Source organism: Poecilia reticulata, linkage group LG15 (genome assembly GCF_000633615.1).
Source record: "Poecilia reticulata strain Guanapo linkage group LG15, Guppy_female_1.0+MT, whole genome shotgun sequence".
NCBI lineage: Eukaryota > Metazoa > Chordata > Actinopteri > Cyprinodontiformes > Poeciliidae > Poecilia > Poecilia reticulata.
Window position 1 is genome coordinate 19,317,967 of NC_024345.1, and position 20,350 is coordinate 19,338,316.

The 20,350-nt window shown below is 40.4% G+C and overlaps 1 protein-coding gene across 2 annotated transcripts; it reads right to left on the reverse strand.

Moving 5' to 3' along the window:
* Positions 1–311: 311 nt before the first annotated feature.
* thbs2a (thrombospondin 2a) lies at positions 312–19,843 on the reverse strand. 2 transcript variants are annotated; one of them, XM_008429884.2, is made up of 23 exons: positions 19,478–19,843; positions 18,967–19,038; positions 18,164–18,717; positions 17,875–17,959; positions 15,451–15,650; positions 14,405–14,545; positions 14,229–14,322; positions 13,709–13,882; positions 11,890–12,066; positions 10,213–10,386; positions 9,777–9,904; positions 9,520–9,672; positions 8,299–8,517; positions 8,100–8,207; positions 7,421–7,580; positions 7,201–7,319; positions 6,889–7,123; positions 4,864–5,091; positions 4,464–4,735; positions 4,203–4,300; positions 3,983–4,122; positions 2,021–2,051; positions 312–1,693 (listed from the first exon to the last, which is right to left on the reverse strand). In XM_008429884.2, exons 2-23 carry the CDS (start codon positions 19,031–19,033, stop codon positions 1,690–1,692), a joined length of 3,561 nt encoding a protein of 1,186 aa, XP_008428106.1. In that variant the 5' UTR covers positions 19,034–19,038; positions 19,478–19,843; the 3' UTR covers positions 312–1,689. The 2 variants fall into 2 exon arrangements, with proteins under 2 accessions (XP_008428106.1, XP_008428107.1); XM_008429885.2 differs by lacking the exon at positions 2,021–2,051 and having other exon boundaries at positions 19,478–19,842.
* Between the last annotated feature and the right edge of the window lie 507 nt (positions 19,844–20,350).

A 20,350-nucleotide genomic window follows, 5' to 3' on the forward strand; every position in this document is an offset into this window, starting at 1 on the left:
TTTATTGCATCCAGTCAAATTTACAACCCATCCTAACTAATAAATAGACACAGGCTTTGCCAAATCATCCATATTGCCCATTTGTGGTACTAAGTTTGGTTTATTGTTTTTGTGCTACCAGCCCAATATGACTTATTGGGTCTAAATAAACCAGGAGCAAAATCCCAACACTTTTTTTTTAAACACACCGCTCATTCATTATATGAGCTAAAGAGACACAATCTGGATATTTGAAGAAAGTGTTTTAGGAAAGTGAAACACTTCTTGTTTGTAAAATTATTCATCAGCCAATTCCAGTTTTTAGTCATATGTTCAACAAAATGGTATAAAATGGTTTATTTGTAAACAGAACAATCAACATTTGTAAAAATGTCTATGTAACATCACAGAAATAATAATAATAAAAAAAAACATTTACACTTTGTGCACTGCAAATCTCAAGTAAAAGAAGACGGAAAGCAAGCAGGGAAGAACATAAGCAATACACAGACTAATGCCAATCAACTGAGACACTGTCATGATCCCAAGCCACACTGTACAGTCACACTTTGTCTTTTGAAACCTTCATATGGAATCATTTCAGTCAACACTGTAAGGGTCCGCATATCCAATGATGATGCTAAAAAATACAACATAGGAGTGTAAAACTACTTGCAACATTACGTCTTTACAATCTTTCATTTTTCATTTTTAAGATGTAATGACCCTCAGGTGCATATAAGTGATCTGTTAGGCAACGCCAGACTTACCGGGGAACAGGCACTTCAGAAAAAAAACTGTAGCAGCCAGTTTTGATGATTAAACTCATATAGACAGAGATAAACATACATATCACTTTGATGTCTTAAACTGAACAACCACAACTATTATACCTTGCCACCAAGGTATGAAAATGATGATTTCTAAGCAACTTTCAAAAGCAGTCCCTCCGACAGAACTGACAACACTTAAAAATCTTCAGATATTTGTGGTATGCTATCTTGTTTGTGATATTGAACTATATATCAGTGTAAACAAATAAATAAAACTATTTACAAACTAGCACAAATGCAAAAAAAAAATAAAAAATACAGGCTGAGCCTAAATAATTTACAAAAGAAATTATAGTACAGACTTAGTATAAACATCTTTCGCATTGTCGAAATCAATCACTGTAGTTTCCCATTTTAAATCACATTCATCATAAGAAGAATGAGGAGAAATAGTGTTGATTATGGTTTTAGTTAGCTGGTTGGTTTATGTTTTGTCAGACAGAGCTCTGACAGATGACTGACCAACAGCTGAGTAAAAACAAAAGAATATCTGTCAACAGAAATCACTTACATGTCAAAGCGAGAAGGCAAATGCAGGGAATCACAAATAATTGATTCCCTTGTAAGTGATTCTCCATCAAGTGGTCACACAATAAAGATAAAGATGTAGAATAGGTACATTATTTATTTTTTTGATATTCTGCAGAGGCTTTTTAAGCACGTTTACTATGTTCAGTTTCTTCCCATGAATGGAAAAATTGCATAGGACTTTTAAGGGAAACTGAAATCTGCCATGATGTCATTTCCTGTCAACGTATTAAGGCAAAGGATGCCTGTATGCAAAGTCTTATTTATGTCCAGATGGCTTCACTGATGACAGGGTTCAATTGGAAAACTTCTTGCCTTCGTCCATCTTCTGTTATGTCATGTAACTCAATTATCTGCAAGAAGATTTGAGAGACAACTATAGTTAGTACTGAGTTCACGGTAAAGCCTCCACAGTGAAAAGCGGCAGAATGCAGAAATAACATGTGCACTGTGGGCATTAGGAAGCGTGTCTTCAGCAACGTGGCTGTGATTGTGAATAAGTGCCGCAGGCTCATTTTCCACAATTTAGCAACTTGGCACTCAGCATAAGATCCTTGGACTGACGCACAAGGCCTTTCACAATGCAGCTGGGGCATTGTGCATGGGCAAGCTGACAAGCAGAAACAGCAGTTTTGTTCTTGCAACAACCACACTCGACACACAAACCCTTTCCCCATTACCTGATGAACACTGTTGGGAACTCCGGTTTATCTGAAGTTTGGAAAACATATTGATTGTTTACAAAATGTTCTTTGCATGCATGAAACAATAACAGTTCACACAGAGATGAGAAACAACTAGGAATTTAGACTGTAAAAAAAAAAAACGATCCCTAGTCTTTTGTTGTCCATCTTTGAAAATGAAAGTGGTTTGGCAACAAAAAATATTTGACTAGTTTTGCTCATTACACAAGAGAAAAGAAATGAGACGAGCTGATTCTTGTAGCCCTTTCAGGAAAGTTTACTCTAATCCTCATTTCAGCTGATGATTGAGGAGTTTCTTTCATACCCATGCCATTTATGAACTCTCAGCCAGCCGTTGGTGGATTTACTGGTTTGTTTTTGAGTCATTGTCACATTGCAGAGTCAAGTTCTGCTTCGGCACAGTTTTTGTTTTTACAGATGAGCTCACACAATTTTTTTTCCTCAAACACCTTCTGGACCACTGTAGAGTTTATAGCTGCGAGGTAGTCAGGTGCTACTCCAGTAAAACATCTCCAAACAATGATACTTTCAGTTCTGTCCTTCATGGTAGGTATGACGTCTTTATCCTGGAATGTTGCATTTGGTTGTTTCCAAACATGTCCAAATAATTAAGGCTCAGACTCATCTCTACATTATGTCTAAGTCTTAGTGTTCATGTCAAACTTTAGCATTTTTGGAGACTTTCCTCTAACCATCACACAGAACCAAGTATCAAATGTGAAAAAGCTTCTTCAAAATGAAGAGTAGCCATTTTCTAATGTTCATCGGATGAGATACACCGCGTTGTCCAGATTTATTTAACATCAGAAGTTGCGTATATTTATTAGATTTTATAGATAACATTGACATGCCTTGTCTCACTTACTTTGATTCCTCAATATTGTTGAAAGTGATTTTAAATATCCACATGTCCAGCTATGTTAACAAAGCAATACAAACCTCAATGTTTTCACACGGCTGTTTCTCAGTGTTTACTTCTCTCACTTTTCAAAATAAAGAATAATTGACTACTTTCTGACTCATGTCAGAAAAGGCGAACTTTCCCACAGGCAGGTTCTTAGTGTCCTAATTAAGCATTGGCTGATTAACAGGACTGAGGGATACAAAAGTTTAATAGCTCCAAATTTTCAAAACTGTTTACTTTTTTTCCAACTGTACATGTTACTACTGGCTTAATGAAGGCTACTGCATCCCCCCCCCCCAACCCCCCTAAACACAAGAAAGACAAATTCAGCAGGGTTTATATCCAATTGTACAAAAAAAAAAAAAAACAATGACGGTGTGGAAACTAAAGGAGCATCACCCATCATTTTTATAAAGCTGTTCAAAACTGCAGCTGGAAAGCTAAGGGCATCATATCTCAGCTGAGACTGGAGTCTTCATCCAAGTAAACAGACCATATAATTAACCAATTATAGAGGTTTGTTGTACTTGTGTTATTTTGTAAAGAGCAAAAAGGCAAAATTGGATCATATTTCATACACTAGGTTTTCCAAAGAGACAGCTAAATTTAGGAGTTTTCTTTCTCTTTTTGTTTTGCTCTTAAGTTTGTGTATCAGAATAAAATTTATTTTTATTTTTCAATGACTGTTGCTTTGGTGAGCTTAGCGACAGTCAGAATAATTGGGATTTAAAAGCATAATTTTAAATGTGTGTAAATATCCTGATACAGTAAAATTGTGGTCAATTTTATTCAAGATTATCATATCTCATATTCCTAATTATTGACAGAAAAACATCGGGTGGGCAGCCCTTATGTCTGGCTGCGTCTCTCTATGGTTAATTAATCTCAAGTTGTAAACTAGCCATCTGACAAATTAAATAGCTAAATATCCATGAAATGACAGCCTTTGTTTGTAAGTAAGATTTGAGATACCCAGATATTTCAAAGCTCGCAAAATGTTTTGTTTGGCAAACATGGTTATGGTTCCAACTTACCTCTGCACTCATATTTGAGGTCGGAGAAGAAAACCAACTCTTGGGAGAAGACAAAGAGGCCTAACCTGCCTCCGGCAAATGTCTTGTCATAAACTGGTCCTGAGTCAGCCATGATCTGCTTCCCTTCATATACCACAACCCTAAAGAGAACAACAAGCCATGACATTAACACATAAACATGTTGTTAAAAGAATACAGGCAGGTAAATCGGTTGCCCTACCTTATAAAGCCAGTCTTGGGTCTATGGATGAGATGCCACCGGTAAGCTGTGTAATCCTTCCAACCAATGTTTTTGGGGTCATGCCACAGAGTGCGCACCTATGTAAAATATTAATTCGACTTTTGAAACAGATTTCACTTTTTGTTGCTTTATCGAATAAAATACATCACAGTTTGGGCCTACGACCAGGAAAAATATAGAAAAGAACCAAGAGCTGTGACTACATTTGTAAGTCATTACAGCATTTGGACGAGATCCTACCTGTCCGGCGGTGTTCCCCGTATGCCACAGAGCGTTCCTGAGGTTTTCCCCAGTTCCTGTGGTCGAGTTGACAACTTTAAGCGAAACGCCGGAGATGCCAAAGGCTTTGGATGGCTTGTCCTCCCAGTAAGTCTGTGTGATCTGCTTCCACATCACAACGTAAAAGCGCCCGCTTGACTGATAGCCGAAGACAAAGCCAGCATAGTCGTCATCTCTGTCTGTGTTCACATACATGGTTCCACTAAAGTCCACGGCATTGAACTCATCAAAACCTGCGGGAGGAAAACAGATACGATGCATTCTTGGGAGTCTACAGAGTCAAGAGGGTTTCTTTTGGAAAGCAGTGCGTCAGCATGAAAGGCTTGTCTGACGGTAAACATTTTGCATGTGTGCTGCTCACCAACTGCGATGCCTGGATCAGAGTTTGCAGTCTGAACCAGTTCTTTGCCCTGGTGTCTGACCACCCAGTTGGGATCAATTTGAGTTGTTCCCTTTGGATCCAAGTGGACCATCTGGAACTTCCTGAAGTCTGTAATGCTAATGGCATTGTTCTCTGGACACACGTCGAGGATATCCGGGATGCTGTCATTGTCAAAGTCGTCTTTGCACGCGTCCCCTCTTCCATCACCTGTTTTGAATGAAGCAATATTTTTTAAAAAAGCATCAACAAGGGTGACCTACTTTTGAATAAGTTTGAAAAACAGCTGTACGCTGATGTAAGTATTCCAACACTCCCACTACTGAGGAACATTCGCAAGTTAAAATGAAAAATGGATGGAAAAATAACAATTCCTCCCAGAAAAGGGGGCTCTCAAACCGAGGCCAAGTAGACTAAAGCAAATCCTTTTTTTCTTGTTGTGACAATTTCCACAAGTATTACTAACGTACAGTCTGACGTATGTTGGAGTTGGACTGCGTGCCGGGAAAGCGGGGATGAAAGTAAGCCAGTAGTTAGGAAAGCAGCACTAGAAGGAAGTAACCAGCTTCCTTTTGTCAGCAGCTTTGTTACTGTCCTAGTGAACTAAAATGGTTCTATCAAATTAACACTATCTGACAAGCTTTACAGAGTGTGAAGGCATCCTCTCCAGAGCGTTCCTACTCTGTGGTCTGTTTCCATTTACAGACAGCTGTACAAACTCCAGGTAACCCTGCTTTAAATGGGGCTCTTTGGATTAATCACGAGGAAAGCTGAAAGGAAATAAAAACTTCACAACCTGGCATGTACCCCTCTGGCCCGCTAGGCCATGCAGAATGACATCACTCGTGCCGACTAAGTTGTCGACTTTTTCCACAGCCGCTGTACTTCACACCTGCTGCAGGGAAACTAATTGCTGAGCATCAGGGAGAACTCAAAACCTCACTGAGTAGTGAGAACAAATAGTGACTACGTGGAGTTTGGAAGAGCAGGACTAGAAAATACAGGAGCATGCATGTTTAGCTATACGGTGTATAACCAGATTATAATTAGAAGAAAAACAATGAGGTATTTGGATGAGCCATCCATCATGCAAGAAATTATAGTAATAACACTGACCGAGTGTATGTTTTAGTTAGAGTTTGCACAGGAAACAAACCAGTTGTGTGAAAACCAGGATGGAGGATGGATGCTTCATTTATGCAAAACTCAACTATACCCTGCTTTTCTGCATGCCAACATAATTAAATTTATACTCCAAAATACATTTACTTAAAGGGGACACTTGAATTTATGTGATTTAAAAGCGAAAGATAGTAATCTGGAGTGTTAAAAAAGACAAAAACAACCCACAAAAATATTGTCGAGATCATAAATTAACAATAAAATATTAGAAAGTATATTCTTCAGATTTCTTTAGATTGAGATGACAGCCTCTGATGTCAGTGATCAGCCTCTGAGAGCTCCCAGAAAAGGGGGCTCTCAAACCGAGGCCAAGTAGACTAAAGCAAATCCTTTTTTTCTTGTTGTGACAATTTCCACAAGTATTACTAACGTAATACTTGTTACGCTAATAACAAGTATTACTTGTTACTAACAAGTAATACTTGAGGCTGATCACTGACATTTGACCTGATGATCCAGATTTCAGCCAAATTTATTTTCTAAAGAAGCAAGTTGGGTTAGCATTGCTAGAACTACTTAAAAGACCAGTTTCCATTTTCCCTGAAAAATATAGGCGCTCACCATGACTCCAAAAAAAAACAGCCAGCACTTTGAAATTCAGCAAGTTAAATGATAGCCAAATTTGTTAAGTTTCCCCTCACAGTAAGCCTTCCTGCTATCTGCTATAAGTCTTGCTCTCTCTCACTCGTCCACAGTCTGAATGAACTGCTGGCACTCCCTTGGTAAGAATTTCCAGGAGAGTGACCTGCTGAACGAATGTAGCCTTCACACATCTGGAACATGCTTCAACTGGAATGTTAAATCATTTAAAGGCCACATCCTCACCATCGGCATCCTCCTGGTCTGGGTTAGGCGTCAGTCTGCAGTTGTCCTTGTCATCAGCTATGCCATCATTGTCATCATCATAGTCACAGGCGTCTCCTTTTCCATCCTTATCATGGTCTGCCTGGTTAGCATTGGCCACATAAGGACAGTTGTCCAAATTGTTCTGATGGCCATCTTCATCAATGTCCTGATTATTATCGCACTGGTCTCCAACCAGGTCATTATCCACATCAGTCTGTTGAGCAGATACAAGTCATTAATACTTCATATACCTACTTTGTGTTTCATTGTTTGCAGCGTAGGATGTACTACCTGGTCGGGATTATGAAGCAACGGGCAGTTGTCACACTGGTCACCAACCCCATCCATGTCTGTATCCTTCTGGTCAGTGTTGTAGACATAGGGGCAGTTATCATTTTCATTCTGAATTTCTGTGAGAAAAAAATTGCTATTAGGACATGCGATTTTATTTTAGTGCATAGATTTAGTAGTCAGTTGTGCTTCAGTTCAAAAACAAGCCTGGCCAGTTTACCATCTCCGTCAATGTCCACAGCACAGGAATCGCCTTCACCGTTATGGTCGGTGTCTATTTGTGCAGGGTTGTGTTCATAGGGACAGTTGTCACAGCGGTCACCTACTTCGTCCTTGTCAAAGTCAAATTGGCGGGGATTGTAAAGGAGGGGACAGTTGTCCTGTGCAGGGAAGAGCGCGTTTGTTAATGTCTGTTTCTTTGTAAATATTTAAGCTCTTAATATAGATTATTGCTTATTCAGACACAGAACATAGAATATAAGATAAAAGAACAACCCTCGCAAGACCTGTTTCTGATTTCAAAAGTAATATTACATTGATTTATTAGAGAGAGATAAAATTTATGCTCTTTTATTTTAATAATATAAAGATTATCCAAAGACATTAATTCATTATCTGCTTGAAGTCTTACTTTCTCTAGTTCTTCAGAACCACAGAAATGTCTTGCATTTTATTGAAACTAGATACCATCCACTCCACATCACAATGCACTGTGGTTAATTTTAAGTTAAGCAAAGTTTTCCTTTCTTTCACATTTCATTTAGGTCGTTGCTCACCTGAGCAGAAATGTGAGGTTGCTACTGGGTTCTGCCAAATATAATCCAATTTATCATGAGTCTTCTTAAGTTTTTCAGGGTAATAATTGTTAGTAATAGTATAAGTTTATAAAATTCTCATACTCGTTCGTCCATAATTCCATCGTTGTCATCATCCTTGTCGCAAGCGTCTCCTTGTCCATCCTTGTCAAAGTCTTCTTGTCCAGAGTTTGGTAGGTTAGGACAGTTATCCTGAAATGGTTACAAGAAGTTCACAAGATTCATCAGCTGAATTTCGTGTCACAACATGGAGGGCAACTTCCAAACCGGTCACTCAAAATACCTTTTTGCAGTGGTACGTGTTGTTGGCACTGCAGACCAGGTTCTGATTGGGCCATCCATCCAGGTCTGAGTCCTCTCCACACAGAAAGCCATCTCCAGCGTAGCCGGTGCGACACTCACATTTGTACATCGGGTCACTAAAGTGGCTGATGTATATACATTCAGCATATTTGTGACAGTTATGGGTCTTTTCTTTACATGGGTTTTCTGGCTCACATACCTAACAGAACACAAACAAACGGACAAGAAGCGGAGGCGGTTTTATGAATACAGATGTTCAAGTTTACTTCAAAGAGCAACAGTTGCTGGCGTGGCCTGCACTGAAAAGATTCAATTATATTAATCAGATTAAATCTCTGTAATCACTGTTGTTTATAAACAACAACCTTAAGCAGGGTCCACTTCCAGGTATGATCGATTTTATGAGATCCTTTTGGATTGCATCTCATGTTAGCAAGTACTGTTGCCTAATGCAGCACACAGGTACATCACATCACCAGGGGATGAACTTTCATCCATTTCAGATACCACACAGTGAGTCCACCGAGGCCAAACTAACAGCATGATCCAGCTTTTAATGCAATGAAGCATTTTTATTCCCAATGATAAGATAGTTTTCAAAATGAGTTCATTTGGAAATAAGTCAATGTGAAATCAGACAAGCATCTGCTGAGCATACAGAGCATTACAAAGGGAAATAAAACATGACTGATGTTAAGAGGATCTTGATTTTTTTTTTTTTTTAGTTTCTCATAAATACTCAGATCAAAACAGCAAAAACAACAGTGTCCCAGTGGAGTGTGTTACATATGGAATGTCCCAATACCTGTTCTAGAGATAAAATGTAACAGCTGTGACTTTTGTTTTTATAATATCGAACTCAAAAACAATTATAAGAACTGGGTCAGTCTGTTTCTGATCTTACCAGAACCAGAGAGGTATGACATATGCTTATTGTTAGGAGTTACTCCAATCTACTTCGTCTTCTCCTCTATCCTCAATCTTCTACTGGTGCTAATTTATTTATTTAAGTTTTTTGTAAAGTTAAGTCATATTCACGTACAGTTGCTGCTTTAGTCATAAATACATTTGGATCCGACACCAAAATACCAGGGATCTGCTTCTGGAAATCCATTCCTTCTCTTGTTTCACTTCTTCGAGGCTATCTATCATCCTAACAGAGATCAGCTAAAGACACTGACTGAGTGCAACAAAAACTCACTTGTTTGTTTTTCCTGGCTGCCTCGACACCCATACCAAAGGGCTGTGTGCCTTTGTAGCGCTTTGGACAGGGCAGGCAGTGGAAACCCGGGTCAGTGTTGACGCATCGCTGTGCTCCACCCACTTTGTAACAAACATCAGACACCATGTCACACTAGAAAGGGAAAAAAATGCATTGGCAAAATGAAAAAAAAAAGAACCCAAATAAAGGAATTATGAAAAACCCACTGAGTACTACAGAGGGTCTTTTGGTTTTACCTCATTAATGTCTTCGCAATGAGTGCCATTTCCACGAAAACCAGCAGGACAGGGGCCGCATTCCCAGGAGCCGTCTGCTGAGCCGCTGCAGTCAACCCCTCCAAAGCAAGGGTTGGACAAGCATCCATCTGTCAGGGAAGAGAGACGGGTGGAAACAAATACAGCACAATGTGACATTTTGAAAATAAATCTCCAAACACATGTCTTTTTTTCTGGTAGTCATAACAGACTTTGTTGATAATTACTGGCAGTTTGGCAGCATCTTTTTGACACAACCTGAATTTCTAGTCAACAGATAGTTCTAATAAATCAATTGCCATACCTCCTGCAAAGTGAGACATTTTATGCTTAAACCAAAGTTACGATCTGAAGATATTTTCTTGTTGTTTGAAACCTGTTGTGGTAATAACTGAAAAAAAGGCTACATTGAGCTCACCGATAGGGCAGTCTTCCGTGTTGCAGCTGTCACTGTCGGTAGCCTCTCCAATGCACTTCTTGCCGCCATACTGAGGCTGAGGACTGTTGCACTCACGGGAACGACTTTTGATTCCTCCTCCACATGTTGCAGAACAAGTTGCCCAAGGAGACCATGGTCCCCAGCCCCCATCAACTACAAGGGAAAATAAATCACATATTAGACATACAGTGCTTAAAAAAAGCTGCAAACACTCATTTCTCCTGGTCTCAAGCATTACAATATATTTTGTCTACAATTAAATCATATTGCTCCCTTTATTCAGATACTCTAAATTAGGATTTTATTCTCTAATTTAATGTCAGATTATTTGTTATTACTAAGTAAAACTGGGCCACCTATGTTAGTCTTTGTACAAACTAGTTTACAGTCATGTTAGAGATTAAGTCCCCCGGTTTAGTTTTGAGAATTTGCACCATTAATCTTTACCAAGTTTTTAAAAACTAACCTCAACCTTCATAGAAGGAATGAAACATTTCTTGAATTATTTTTTTCATTTAGTAATAAATACGTCACCATGCTTTTGCAGTGGGTAAAAAAACCCCATCAATTTGATTATGAAGCTGTTATCACACAGATAGGATATGGAAAGCAAAGCTTAAAGAACATTTTCTGTTTACCCCAAAATAGCTTGAATTCACAGAAGAAATAAAAAAAAGATATTCACTCAATTAAGAAAGCACTTTTAGCCATGATAGAACAGATAACTAAAACTGAGCTTCTTAGGCAAAAGCACGGCAGTGGCAGCATCGTGGTGTGGTAAGACGTTGACATTGGTCAAGATCAAATCAGTTATGGATATTATTAAATACATGAAAGTTCTTGAGGTGAAGCTGTTCTACATAGGGTTAGGGCACATACCTTAGATGGGGACATAGATTTGTCTTTCAACATGCCAGTGCACCCAAGCATACTGCTAAAGCAATAGCCTTAAGGGAAATATTTTAAGTTCCTGGAACGGTCCAGACCACAGGCTGAAGAAAAATTTGAGGTATGATTTAAATATTACTGCACAGCAGCTGCACCCATCAAGCTTGATGAAGATGAAGCAGCTGCGCCTTGATAAATGAGCAGAAATCTCAGTGACAATATCTGCCAAATTTATAGTCATACTGATCTCTAACAGACTTCCAGCTGTAATTGCTGCAGAAGTTGACTCTAAAAAGTATTACCTAAGTGAATTTAATGATGTACAATAATTTTCTGTTCATCAGATATTTTTGTTAACAGCGAATAACATGTGTTGCCAGGGTAACTTCAGGATTTTTCTTTTATTTTAGTTCAATAAATAATACAAAGCCCATTAAGACACCTGGGTAAGAAATTTTAAGACTGCTGTGAATTTTTGAAAACTCTGCCTCTTATCACTTCATCATTTTTCTAATCCTTTTATTTTTATTTTTTAAACAAACAACTTTGCAGAAATAGAAATATGGACCCTGACGCTACAAAAGAAAACAAACTGAGCTTATTTTGCCCAAAGCTTCCTGACAGACTGACAGGAGCTCAGTCCAGAGCACATGGGGAATGTCGCCCTGAGGCGAGCCAAGGACTGAATGTTGGACATGTGAACACAGCAGACATTTCGAACAAAGATGATTCTTTTTGAGAAATCTTTTCTTTAGCTAAAATACTCACTCGGACAAGGTTTGGCGGTGCAGCTCTGGGTCTCTCTTCCGCTCCCTTCGCAGTCTTTTCCACCCAGCTGCGGCACAGGAGCGTTGCAGTGGCGTATTCTGGTGATCTGCCCTTCTCCACAGGTCACCGAGCAAGACGACCAAGGCGACCACAAACTCCAACCCCCATCCTGGCGAACTGGGGATAGAGAGGAACACCTATCACGCAGACATCACCACAACACATATATTCGATGTTGCGCTTTAGATTCACACGCATTTCTAGCTGTAAACAGTAAACATTGTGTGATAGCGGGGAAAGGCTGCCCACTTTGAAATGTGATTTTTACACCACTATTTATGTCATCATAGTCAAACTCCTCTTCTTGTGGTTAGACTGTTTTCGTGCCTCACATACATCCTGAGTAATGGTAGCTCAAAGCAATCACAGATGATGGTCCAATAACCAATCAAATCCCATATTCAAAACTGTTGCCTATACTAGAAATCAAGCTGTAAAAAGTATCTGCTTCTGCAAAAAAAGAAAAAAAAAGGTTGGAGTTAAGCGTTTTAGATAAGCATAGGTGACATAAAAAGCAGTTTTAATAATGATGAATTCATTTAATGTGTGCAAAAAGCTTCCCAAACAAATCCAACATCTTTGCAGAACTGTCTTAATTCACTAACGTGCTGGAGGATTTTCCAGCATGACTGACCTCTCTTAAATCAGGCTTTTGATTTGGCCACTTCAAATCCTTAATTTGGATTTTTTTCTTTTTTTTTTTGAGCCCTTCAGAGGCTCAAAAGAAAAAGGCTAGGTAATTCCTGGGTAATGTGCTCCACATCACTGTCCAACTGTGTAAACAAGAATGTTTGAGCATCATTTGATGCTCAACCATCGGTTCCAACAATCCTTTGTATTTTCTCCAAAAAAAAAAGAGAAAAAGGACAACTTCTGTACGAGTGATCAAAGCATTCATGGAGTAATTTTAGTAAACTAGCCACTTGTGGGAAGGTGCACCACTGTTTCAAGTTTTCTTCTGTTCTCCACAATGGCCCTCGGTGTCCCAATGCCTTAGAAATGGTTGTGAACATGTCAATGAGGTTTATTTATCAACTCTTCTTAAAAATGTTTTTAAGGCCAAGCCTTCTTGATTCTACAGCTGTGTCTGGTTTCCAGACAAATAAGATGAATCACACTAAATGATTGATTTAGACAGGGGCGCTGAGTTGCATAGCTTTTTTTCCCTTAATAAATGCAACCGTCATTTGAAAATCATTTTTATATCTACTCAAGTTTTCTTTGTGTGACATCAACGATGATTTGGTTATCTAAACAAGTCAAATAAAAAAAGGAAAATAACAAAAGAACCCTTAAAGGGTGCATTATACAAAGAACATCCCAGTAAAAAAAAATCCTATATTTTTTATATTTTTGCATGGGAGCCAGTGGTGAGTAATTGCACAGTGGAACACCCCCTTTGCCAATGATTTATTTGGAATTACTTTTTGACAGGGCACACCCTTCAACTCAACGATGAGATCCAGTTCCTCACTTCACATTCAGACGTATTGTGACAGATCCAAACTCATGAAGACGAAAGCTCAGCGTTTTGCACTTTGAAAGATTTAGTCTCGTCTCATAAATGAGCTGAGATGACTTTTTATGCAGCTCTATTATGTTCTCACCTCCCCACATGCCATGCAAATGTTTTGTTTTCGATTAGTCAAAGTGGTAATGGAGCACAGATAATTCAACACAGACACAGCAATATCGCATCGCAAAGGCAGCCACTTCTGGATGAGAGCAATTTGGAGAAAAAATGAGTCAAGCTACTTACCGCGGCTGTCACATTTTCCCAAGCTGCACTTTCGGGTCTGGATAGATGATCCGGTGCAGGGGTTACTGGTGGCATCGCATGAGCGACCCCTCTGTTGAGTTCCTATCCCACAAGTGACCGTGCATTCTGTCCACTCCGACCAAGGCGACCAGCCGTCTTCACCATTGTCTTTAGCTGGAAAAATCCACATCTGCTTATTGTATTTTATTATTTAAAAAATTTTTTTTTTTTGCATTTTAGTACTGGAAAAAGATCACAACTTCTTGCTTTCATTCTTTATGTCACTCTGTTTATCAAATGACTTCATCTGAAGAACCCACAGAAGCCATTCTTAGTGTCAATAAATATGTGGTTTACTCCCTCAGACAAACTGGCTGCAAGAGTCCTGTGCTATTAAAGCTTAACATGGACGGAATATTGTTTTTTACGGCACACGGCTGCATTAGTTTAGAAGAAAAGAACATGGAGCAGAAAACGGGTTGCGTATTTGCAACAGCAAGAGTTTGTGCGAACTACTTACGCATGCAGACGGGGCAGCATTCTCCATCTATTAAAGAAGGGCTGGCACAGGCCACGGGAGGGCATGTAATTTGGTGGCACACTATCTTGGACTCCTGGAATTAACAGATCATAGAGTCTATCGAGTTTACAGACTTCAGCAGTAAATGTGTACTGTCCCGCATGAACTGGAATTACCTGGCATTTACATTTAGTGCAGCTGTCCACTACCCAATCTTCCTTGTCCTCAAACAAGCGGCCGTCCTGCCAGCACATGTTTTTCTCTTTAGTGTCCTTCATTCTCCCAAGGGCCTCCTTCATGACCGTATTCTCCTCTGTCTGAACACATAGCAGCAGATCAAGAAGGACATCAGTCACAAACAATTAAGGCACGCTAATTATATAAAGGGGCATCTGGCTGTTGTAGGTATGATGATCAAATACAGACAAAATGATCATGTTAAGAACACGTGTTAGGGCAAATCAGGGAGTGTGAGAAAGATCAGTCATCCAGCTGAGCGGTTGCAGTTAAAACACTAGACTTCTTTTCTTTTTTTTTCTCTCTCTTGCTTCTGAGCTAACACAGCAGTAAAACCTCCTGCTTTCTTTTGCACAATACAACCTCCAACCCACTTGGAGACCAGGGGATCTGTGGCTGGACTCCTTCAAACTTCGGGAACTGTCAGTCGATTAACCGCTGCCAAAGATTTGAGTGTTTCACAGTGCAAGCTTCCTCTTGAGTCGGGAAGCAGCAGTGTGCAGCACTAGAGTGTAAGACACCACTCGATCTGGAAGAGCCTCAGGGACCCTTCTCATACCAACCACTTTTTTTCCCTAAGGTTCATGCCCACAGTCTCTTACTGCTGGGAGGCTCCCAGAGGAAACGCAAGAGCTGTTTAAACAAAGTCAGACATTAAACTGGACCGAGCCACTGCCAGGGGAACACTTCCTATGTCCACATGTAACATGTCATAAAATCTGCCTGACTCATGCTGCCACAGATACCAGAAGTCAAACAGGTTCAGTTGTCACAGGCCGCTCTATAAACAGTCGTGCGGCTTTGTGCTGTTTACTTTCAAACAAAACTAGGTTACCCAGTAACCCAATTTAAATGTCTTACTTTATGGATGTCACATTAAAGACTAGTTTGTTTCTTACAAACCTGCAATTTGAATTAATCAGTACAACTTTAGAAGCAAACACAGGAAAGGAATGTGCTTGGTCCAATCGGTTTCCCAACTTACCACTTTCTGCAAACCGTCAATGAGGTTACTGACAACCACACGCAGACCTTTCAGCTCTTGGAACATGGTGCTAAGTTCCTCACAGGAGCGTTCACACATATCTGCACCCAGGTCGTCTGTCTTTGGACCGATGATGTTTGTGGTGATGGACGGGCTTACATCCACAACCTCTGCGCTCTCTCTCAAGCCGTTGTCATCGTCTGAAAGAGAGAGGCAGAAGAGATGTAAGCCGCTACGTGTCGGTGATGGGAAACACATTTGAGATCATTGTTGAAACATGCGGTTTATGATCTGCAGACAATGTGATTTCCTGTTTTGTAGGAGCAGGCCAAAAGACGACGTAATGCACAATATAGCTACTGCGATGCTTAATTCGCTAAAACCAGATGTGCAGTTTGTAGCCGTGTTTGATTTAAACTAGAATTAGCTTTCTGAATCTTTATGATTTCTAACGACAGTGTTGGAGGACACAAGGCCCTGCTTCAGGAGACCTGTGACATAGGGAGTCCTCTCCAACAAATGTACTTGAATTTTATCAGATAATCTTAGTTAAGTCAGCTAAAATCACTCAGTTACAGCCCCTGGAACCTAATCCTTCAGTCCTTCTCGCTACTGGCCAATTTAAAGGGCAAAATGAGGCTAACTGCCAAGTTTTTTTTTGCACCATCAACACATCTGCAGCAGGAAACCCAGCCAAGCATAACGTGTCTACCAGCTGGGATTTTTGCACAGACAGGTCACAGGACAAGGAGGCAGAAATACAAGTCCGCACAGCAGGAAAGGACATCTTTTCTAGGGGAGGAGTTTGCAGCGAACCTTATAACATAAGAGCTGCCCGCATTTCCTCACAGTTTACACCTCCATTTCCCTCAGTTTGCCTGTCTAAACTCTGAAGTTTAATTATATTGCAGCAGAGTTTGTGAATGCGTAATTTCCAGAATAAACAAGAAGCATATCAAAAAGCTCTATGGAGCGCCTGTCGTCCTGCCAACACACAAGCAAGTATCTGCTTGGATCTGGCGATGTAAATTGGTGAAGATTAACAGCAGATCGGGGACTCTAAATCAAAAAGTCATTCGACTTGCCCAGTGATGTCCCACAATGTTTTATTTCCTCCCCAGTCTGCTGGATCCATTTAAATCTCAGGAGGGCTTGTCTGTGAAAGCGTTTATGCATTCTCCCCTCTCCCTGATTGACATGCTGTGCTTTTTCAAAGCATAGCAAGGAAAGAATTCGACAGAGAGCGAAATGAGGGAGCTAATTTTAACGCTGCTCATTAATGTCCGGTGTGTTGGCTTTTACGAGAGTGGTTTGTGCGGGTTTATGGGTGTCGTTTTGCATTAAACTCTCTGCCAAGGTGGAAGCTTGACTGGCACCAGTGAGCGTGCAGAAGATTTAAATGCCTTGGTGACATTTGTTAAACAAATAAACTACTTCAAGCTGGAATTTAACACTTCTTGTGGCAACACATATGCAGCGATCACTGGAACACAGGACATTCCTACTCAATGCATGTGGACTCACTGTGCAATAACGCACCAAAGCATCGACTTCCAGACCTGGAAACCTTGCAGTGTGTTGTAAAAGGTGCCCGTGTTTCAATTTACTGTGTCTATATCTCCATAGCTGGTACTCTTGTGAGTCCCGCTAAAGATCATGAGGTCCTTATTTTAAATTGGGCCAAGCTTCAGCTGAGAAAAGCAACCAAAGCAGCCAGTTTATGATCTCACCACGAATGCGTGTGTGTGTGTGTGTGGGGGGGGTGTGTGTGTGTGGGGTGTGTGTGTGTGTGTGTGTGTGTGCGTGTGTGTGTGTGTGTGTGTGTGTGTGTGTGTGGGTGTGTGTGTGCGTGTGTGTGCGTGTGTGTGTGCGTGTGTGTGCGTGTGTGTGCGAGCAGCTGGAAGTGGAAGCTCTGTGATCTGCAGTGTTGCCTTCACTTTCCCTCTTTTTCTATTTTCTTTCCCAGGATATTATTCCAAGTTCACTGCCAATGGAAATAAATGTAAGCATCTGCATCTCTTTTTGTTCAGCGCTCGACCTCGAGCCACCGTGTCGGCACCGCTGTTTCCACAAGCAACAGCGGGAGATCTTCGCCACGTATCTGCGAGCCTCTTTTTGAGCATCAAGAAAGTCCTTAGATACATACAGTGGAGGTAAACTGGTTGCTGCGGTGGATACATAACAAAACACAGACATCACATGTAAGGGTGGTTGTATGGAAGGGAGTTGCATGTGAAGGAGTCTCCAAAGCACATCTGCAAGGGATCAGCCTCGAAACACTTTGCAGTTCTGATGAATTTGATTCACGTTTTGGATTCAGAAAGATCATGAAAGATCTCAACTTCCACAGATTTCCAGGAACCTTTAGATAAATACTTTGAGGCTTTCTTCTTTTCTTTTTCCAAATAAACACTTGTCTCTCACCTAGTCTTGTGACTTCACAATCTCTACTAAGGAGGACGTCTTCCACTGATGTATCGAAGATGAAGCGCACATTCTGAATGAGGCCCTGTTAGACAAAAAAACAAAAAACAACAACTTGTGGTTAATGCCGTTATTGACTCTTTTGGTGGAAGAACTCTTTCTAAAGGTATAAGTTGTTACCAATTCTGATCACAACTTTTTATCATTGACCCTCTTCTTTTAAACACCGGAATTGTTCCTCATGCAAGACGACCATAATTCTGATCTCAGAAGACTCTCTCCATCTTACCCTGAAGTGGTTCTCACGAATCGATCCCTTTGCCACATACATTCGGCTCCCGTCGGCCTGAAGTCGTTCATAGAAGGGCTCGTCCAGGATGAAGCTGTCGATCAAGCTGCAGCCCACAAACAGATTTGCGTTTTCCCCATGAATGTGAAGTGTGATGTTCTTCCACTGCGAGTCGGCCAGGTCCACATCCTCGAACGAGACCACGTTCTGCGAACCGTCCACCCAGTACACCAGGTCCAGGGTGTTGGCCCGTCCGTTGGAGACGATCTCGAACTGCCGCCGGCCGTCGGGGCCCTCCAGGCCGATCAGGGTGCCCCTCGAGGAGCGATCCTGGCGGATGCTGGCGATGAACACAAAGCCCTCGTTGTTCTGGATCTGCTGTAGAATTTGTTTCAGTATGGGGGCACTGACTGGGGGCAGGTGGTCAAAGCGGATGAAGCGGTAGGCAGGAAGATCGGAGTATTGGCCCCGGAACTGTTTGGCCCCCAGAGTCTTGCGTGTAATGTGGCTGATTTCAAACAGGTCAAATGATGTTTCATCTTCCTGCTCTCCATCTTGAAATCAGTCAAGGAAGGGATGAACATAGGAAATCAAATTACTATTGGGGATTAATGAAGGTCCATAAAGTTTTTACAAATTACTACTACGGATTCTGATCAAAATCAGCAAACCTGTCAACAATAGAATAACTAATCGTTTTTCAAAAGGAAGCAAAGTCTTGTAGTCTTAGTATTTATATTAGACATAATTAAATCAGTGTGGATAACTTAAAATAAGTAAATGATCTATAAAGATCTACTTACCTTGGGGTGTTACTTGATGGAATGTGGATATGAACAACAAGAAGAGGAGACTTCTCCTGAGTATCATATTTCCTTCATAAAACAAATATATTTTATTAGCTTTTACTGTGCTTACTTAGTCCAACATTCAGTTTAATGTGGACTCAATGTTTTATCTCTCTGTCAGCTTTTCTGGTAAGAAATTATACAGTATGCTGCAGTAGATGGAAGATTATTTCAAAAATCCATGGAAATAAAATTACATTCAATATAATTTTAATGTATTGATGTTCTTCTCTCTATTAAATATAAAAGAAAGAATGACATAGACGGAAAAGTAACTATGGATAAGTGTGCAGTTATATTTCAAATATATTCCGACGTACTTGAACTATACAGTTGTCTAGAATTCATTTTCATTACTAAAAAGCATCAAAAGTCGGCTTTTCGGATTTTATTTTTAGATTAAAACATTAATCAAACCATAGGGGCAAAGAGTTAAAGATAAATCCGTTCATGAAGCTTAACTTACCTGGTGAATTAAATTTTTTTTTTTTTTCAAACGCGGACTTATATCCACCCGCAAAGCAAAAGCCGAATCGCTAAAACTGAAACGGAAGCAGCTTATTTTATAGTTAGAACCCAGGACGAAATGAATGAGATGCGGTATTTCCTGCAAACTCCGTGCGTAAAAAAAAAAACACCGCTCCAAGTCCACCTTGTTCCGCTACATCCAGTCTGGAGGAGACGAGGCACGGCAGTGACTGGGGCTCCCGCTCCTCTCTCTCCCCTCTTATATTTAGAGGCTTGCAGGAGAGCTCGTCTGTCACCGTCTCTCCAGGATGAACAGTTTGCGGTGGGTTGTCATGAGACAGTTACATAAAAGAAATCTTCCGATAGCTATTGCGTAAAGATCTCATCCGCACTCGAAGGGCCTGAATGTTGGACACGTGGCCCCTCCCCTGATGTCTTCCACCTTGATGCCCAGCTGGCTCCCTCCCTGCGAAGCCCTCATTCCCACTGTGCTGGCAGCTGAGTCACCGTCTCTCCAAGGAGCTCATTTAAAATAAACAGAGAAGCAGATTTGATTTTATGTACATCGCTAAAACAGCGCCAGAAACAGTAGGCTATTTCCGCCCCATAGGCTAATGCTGCTTTTTTTTCTTTTTTTTTCCCCCCTTCCTTTTTTTTATCACACGTGCTTCATATCATTGAATATATTTTATTGGCATAAAAAGATAATCCGAGTTATCTATATATTTAAAATTATAGTTTCCTTTATTTAGGGAGGGAGGGGAGAAATCTATCCAAACCTTGAAGTTGAAGGTTTAACGTCATGCCAGCACCTCAATTGGATTTAAGTGCACTATGCCAATGACTGTTACTCATCTCTTCTTGAATTTCA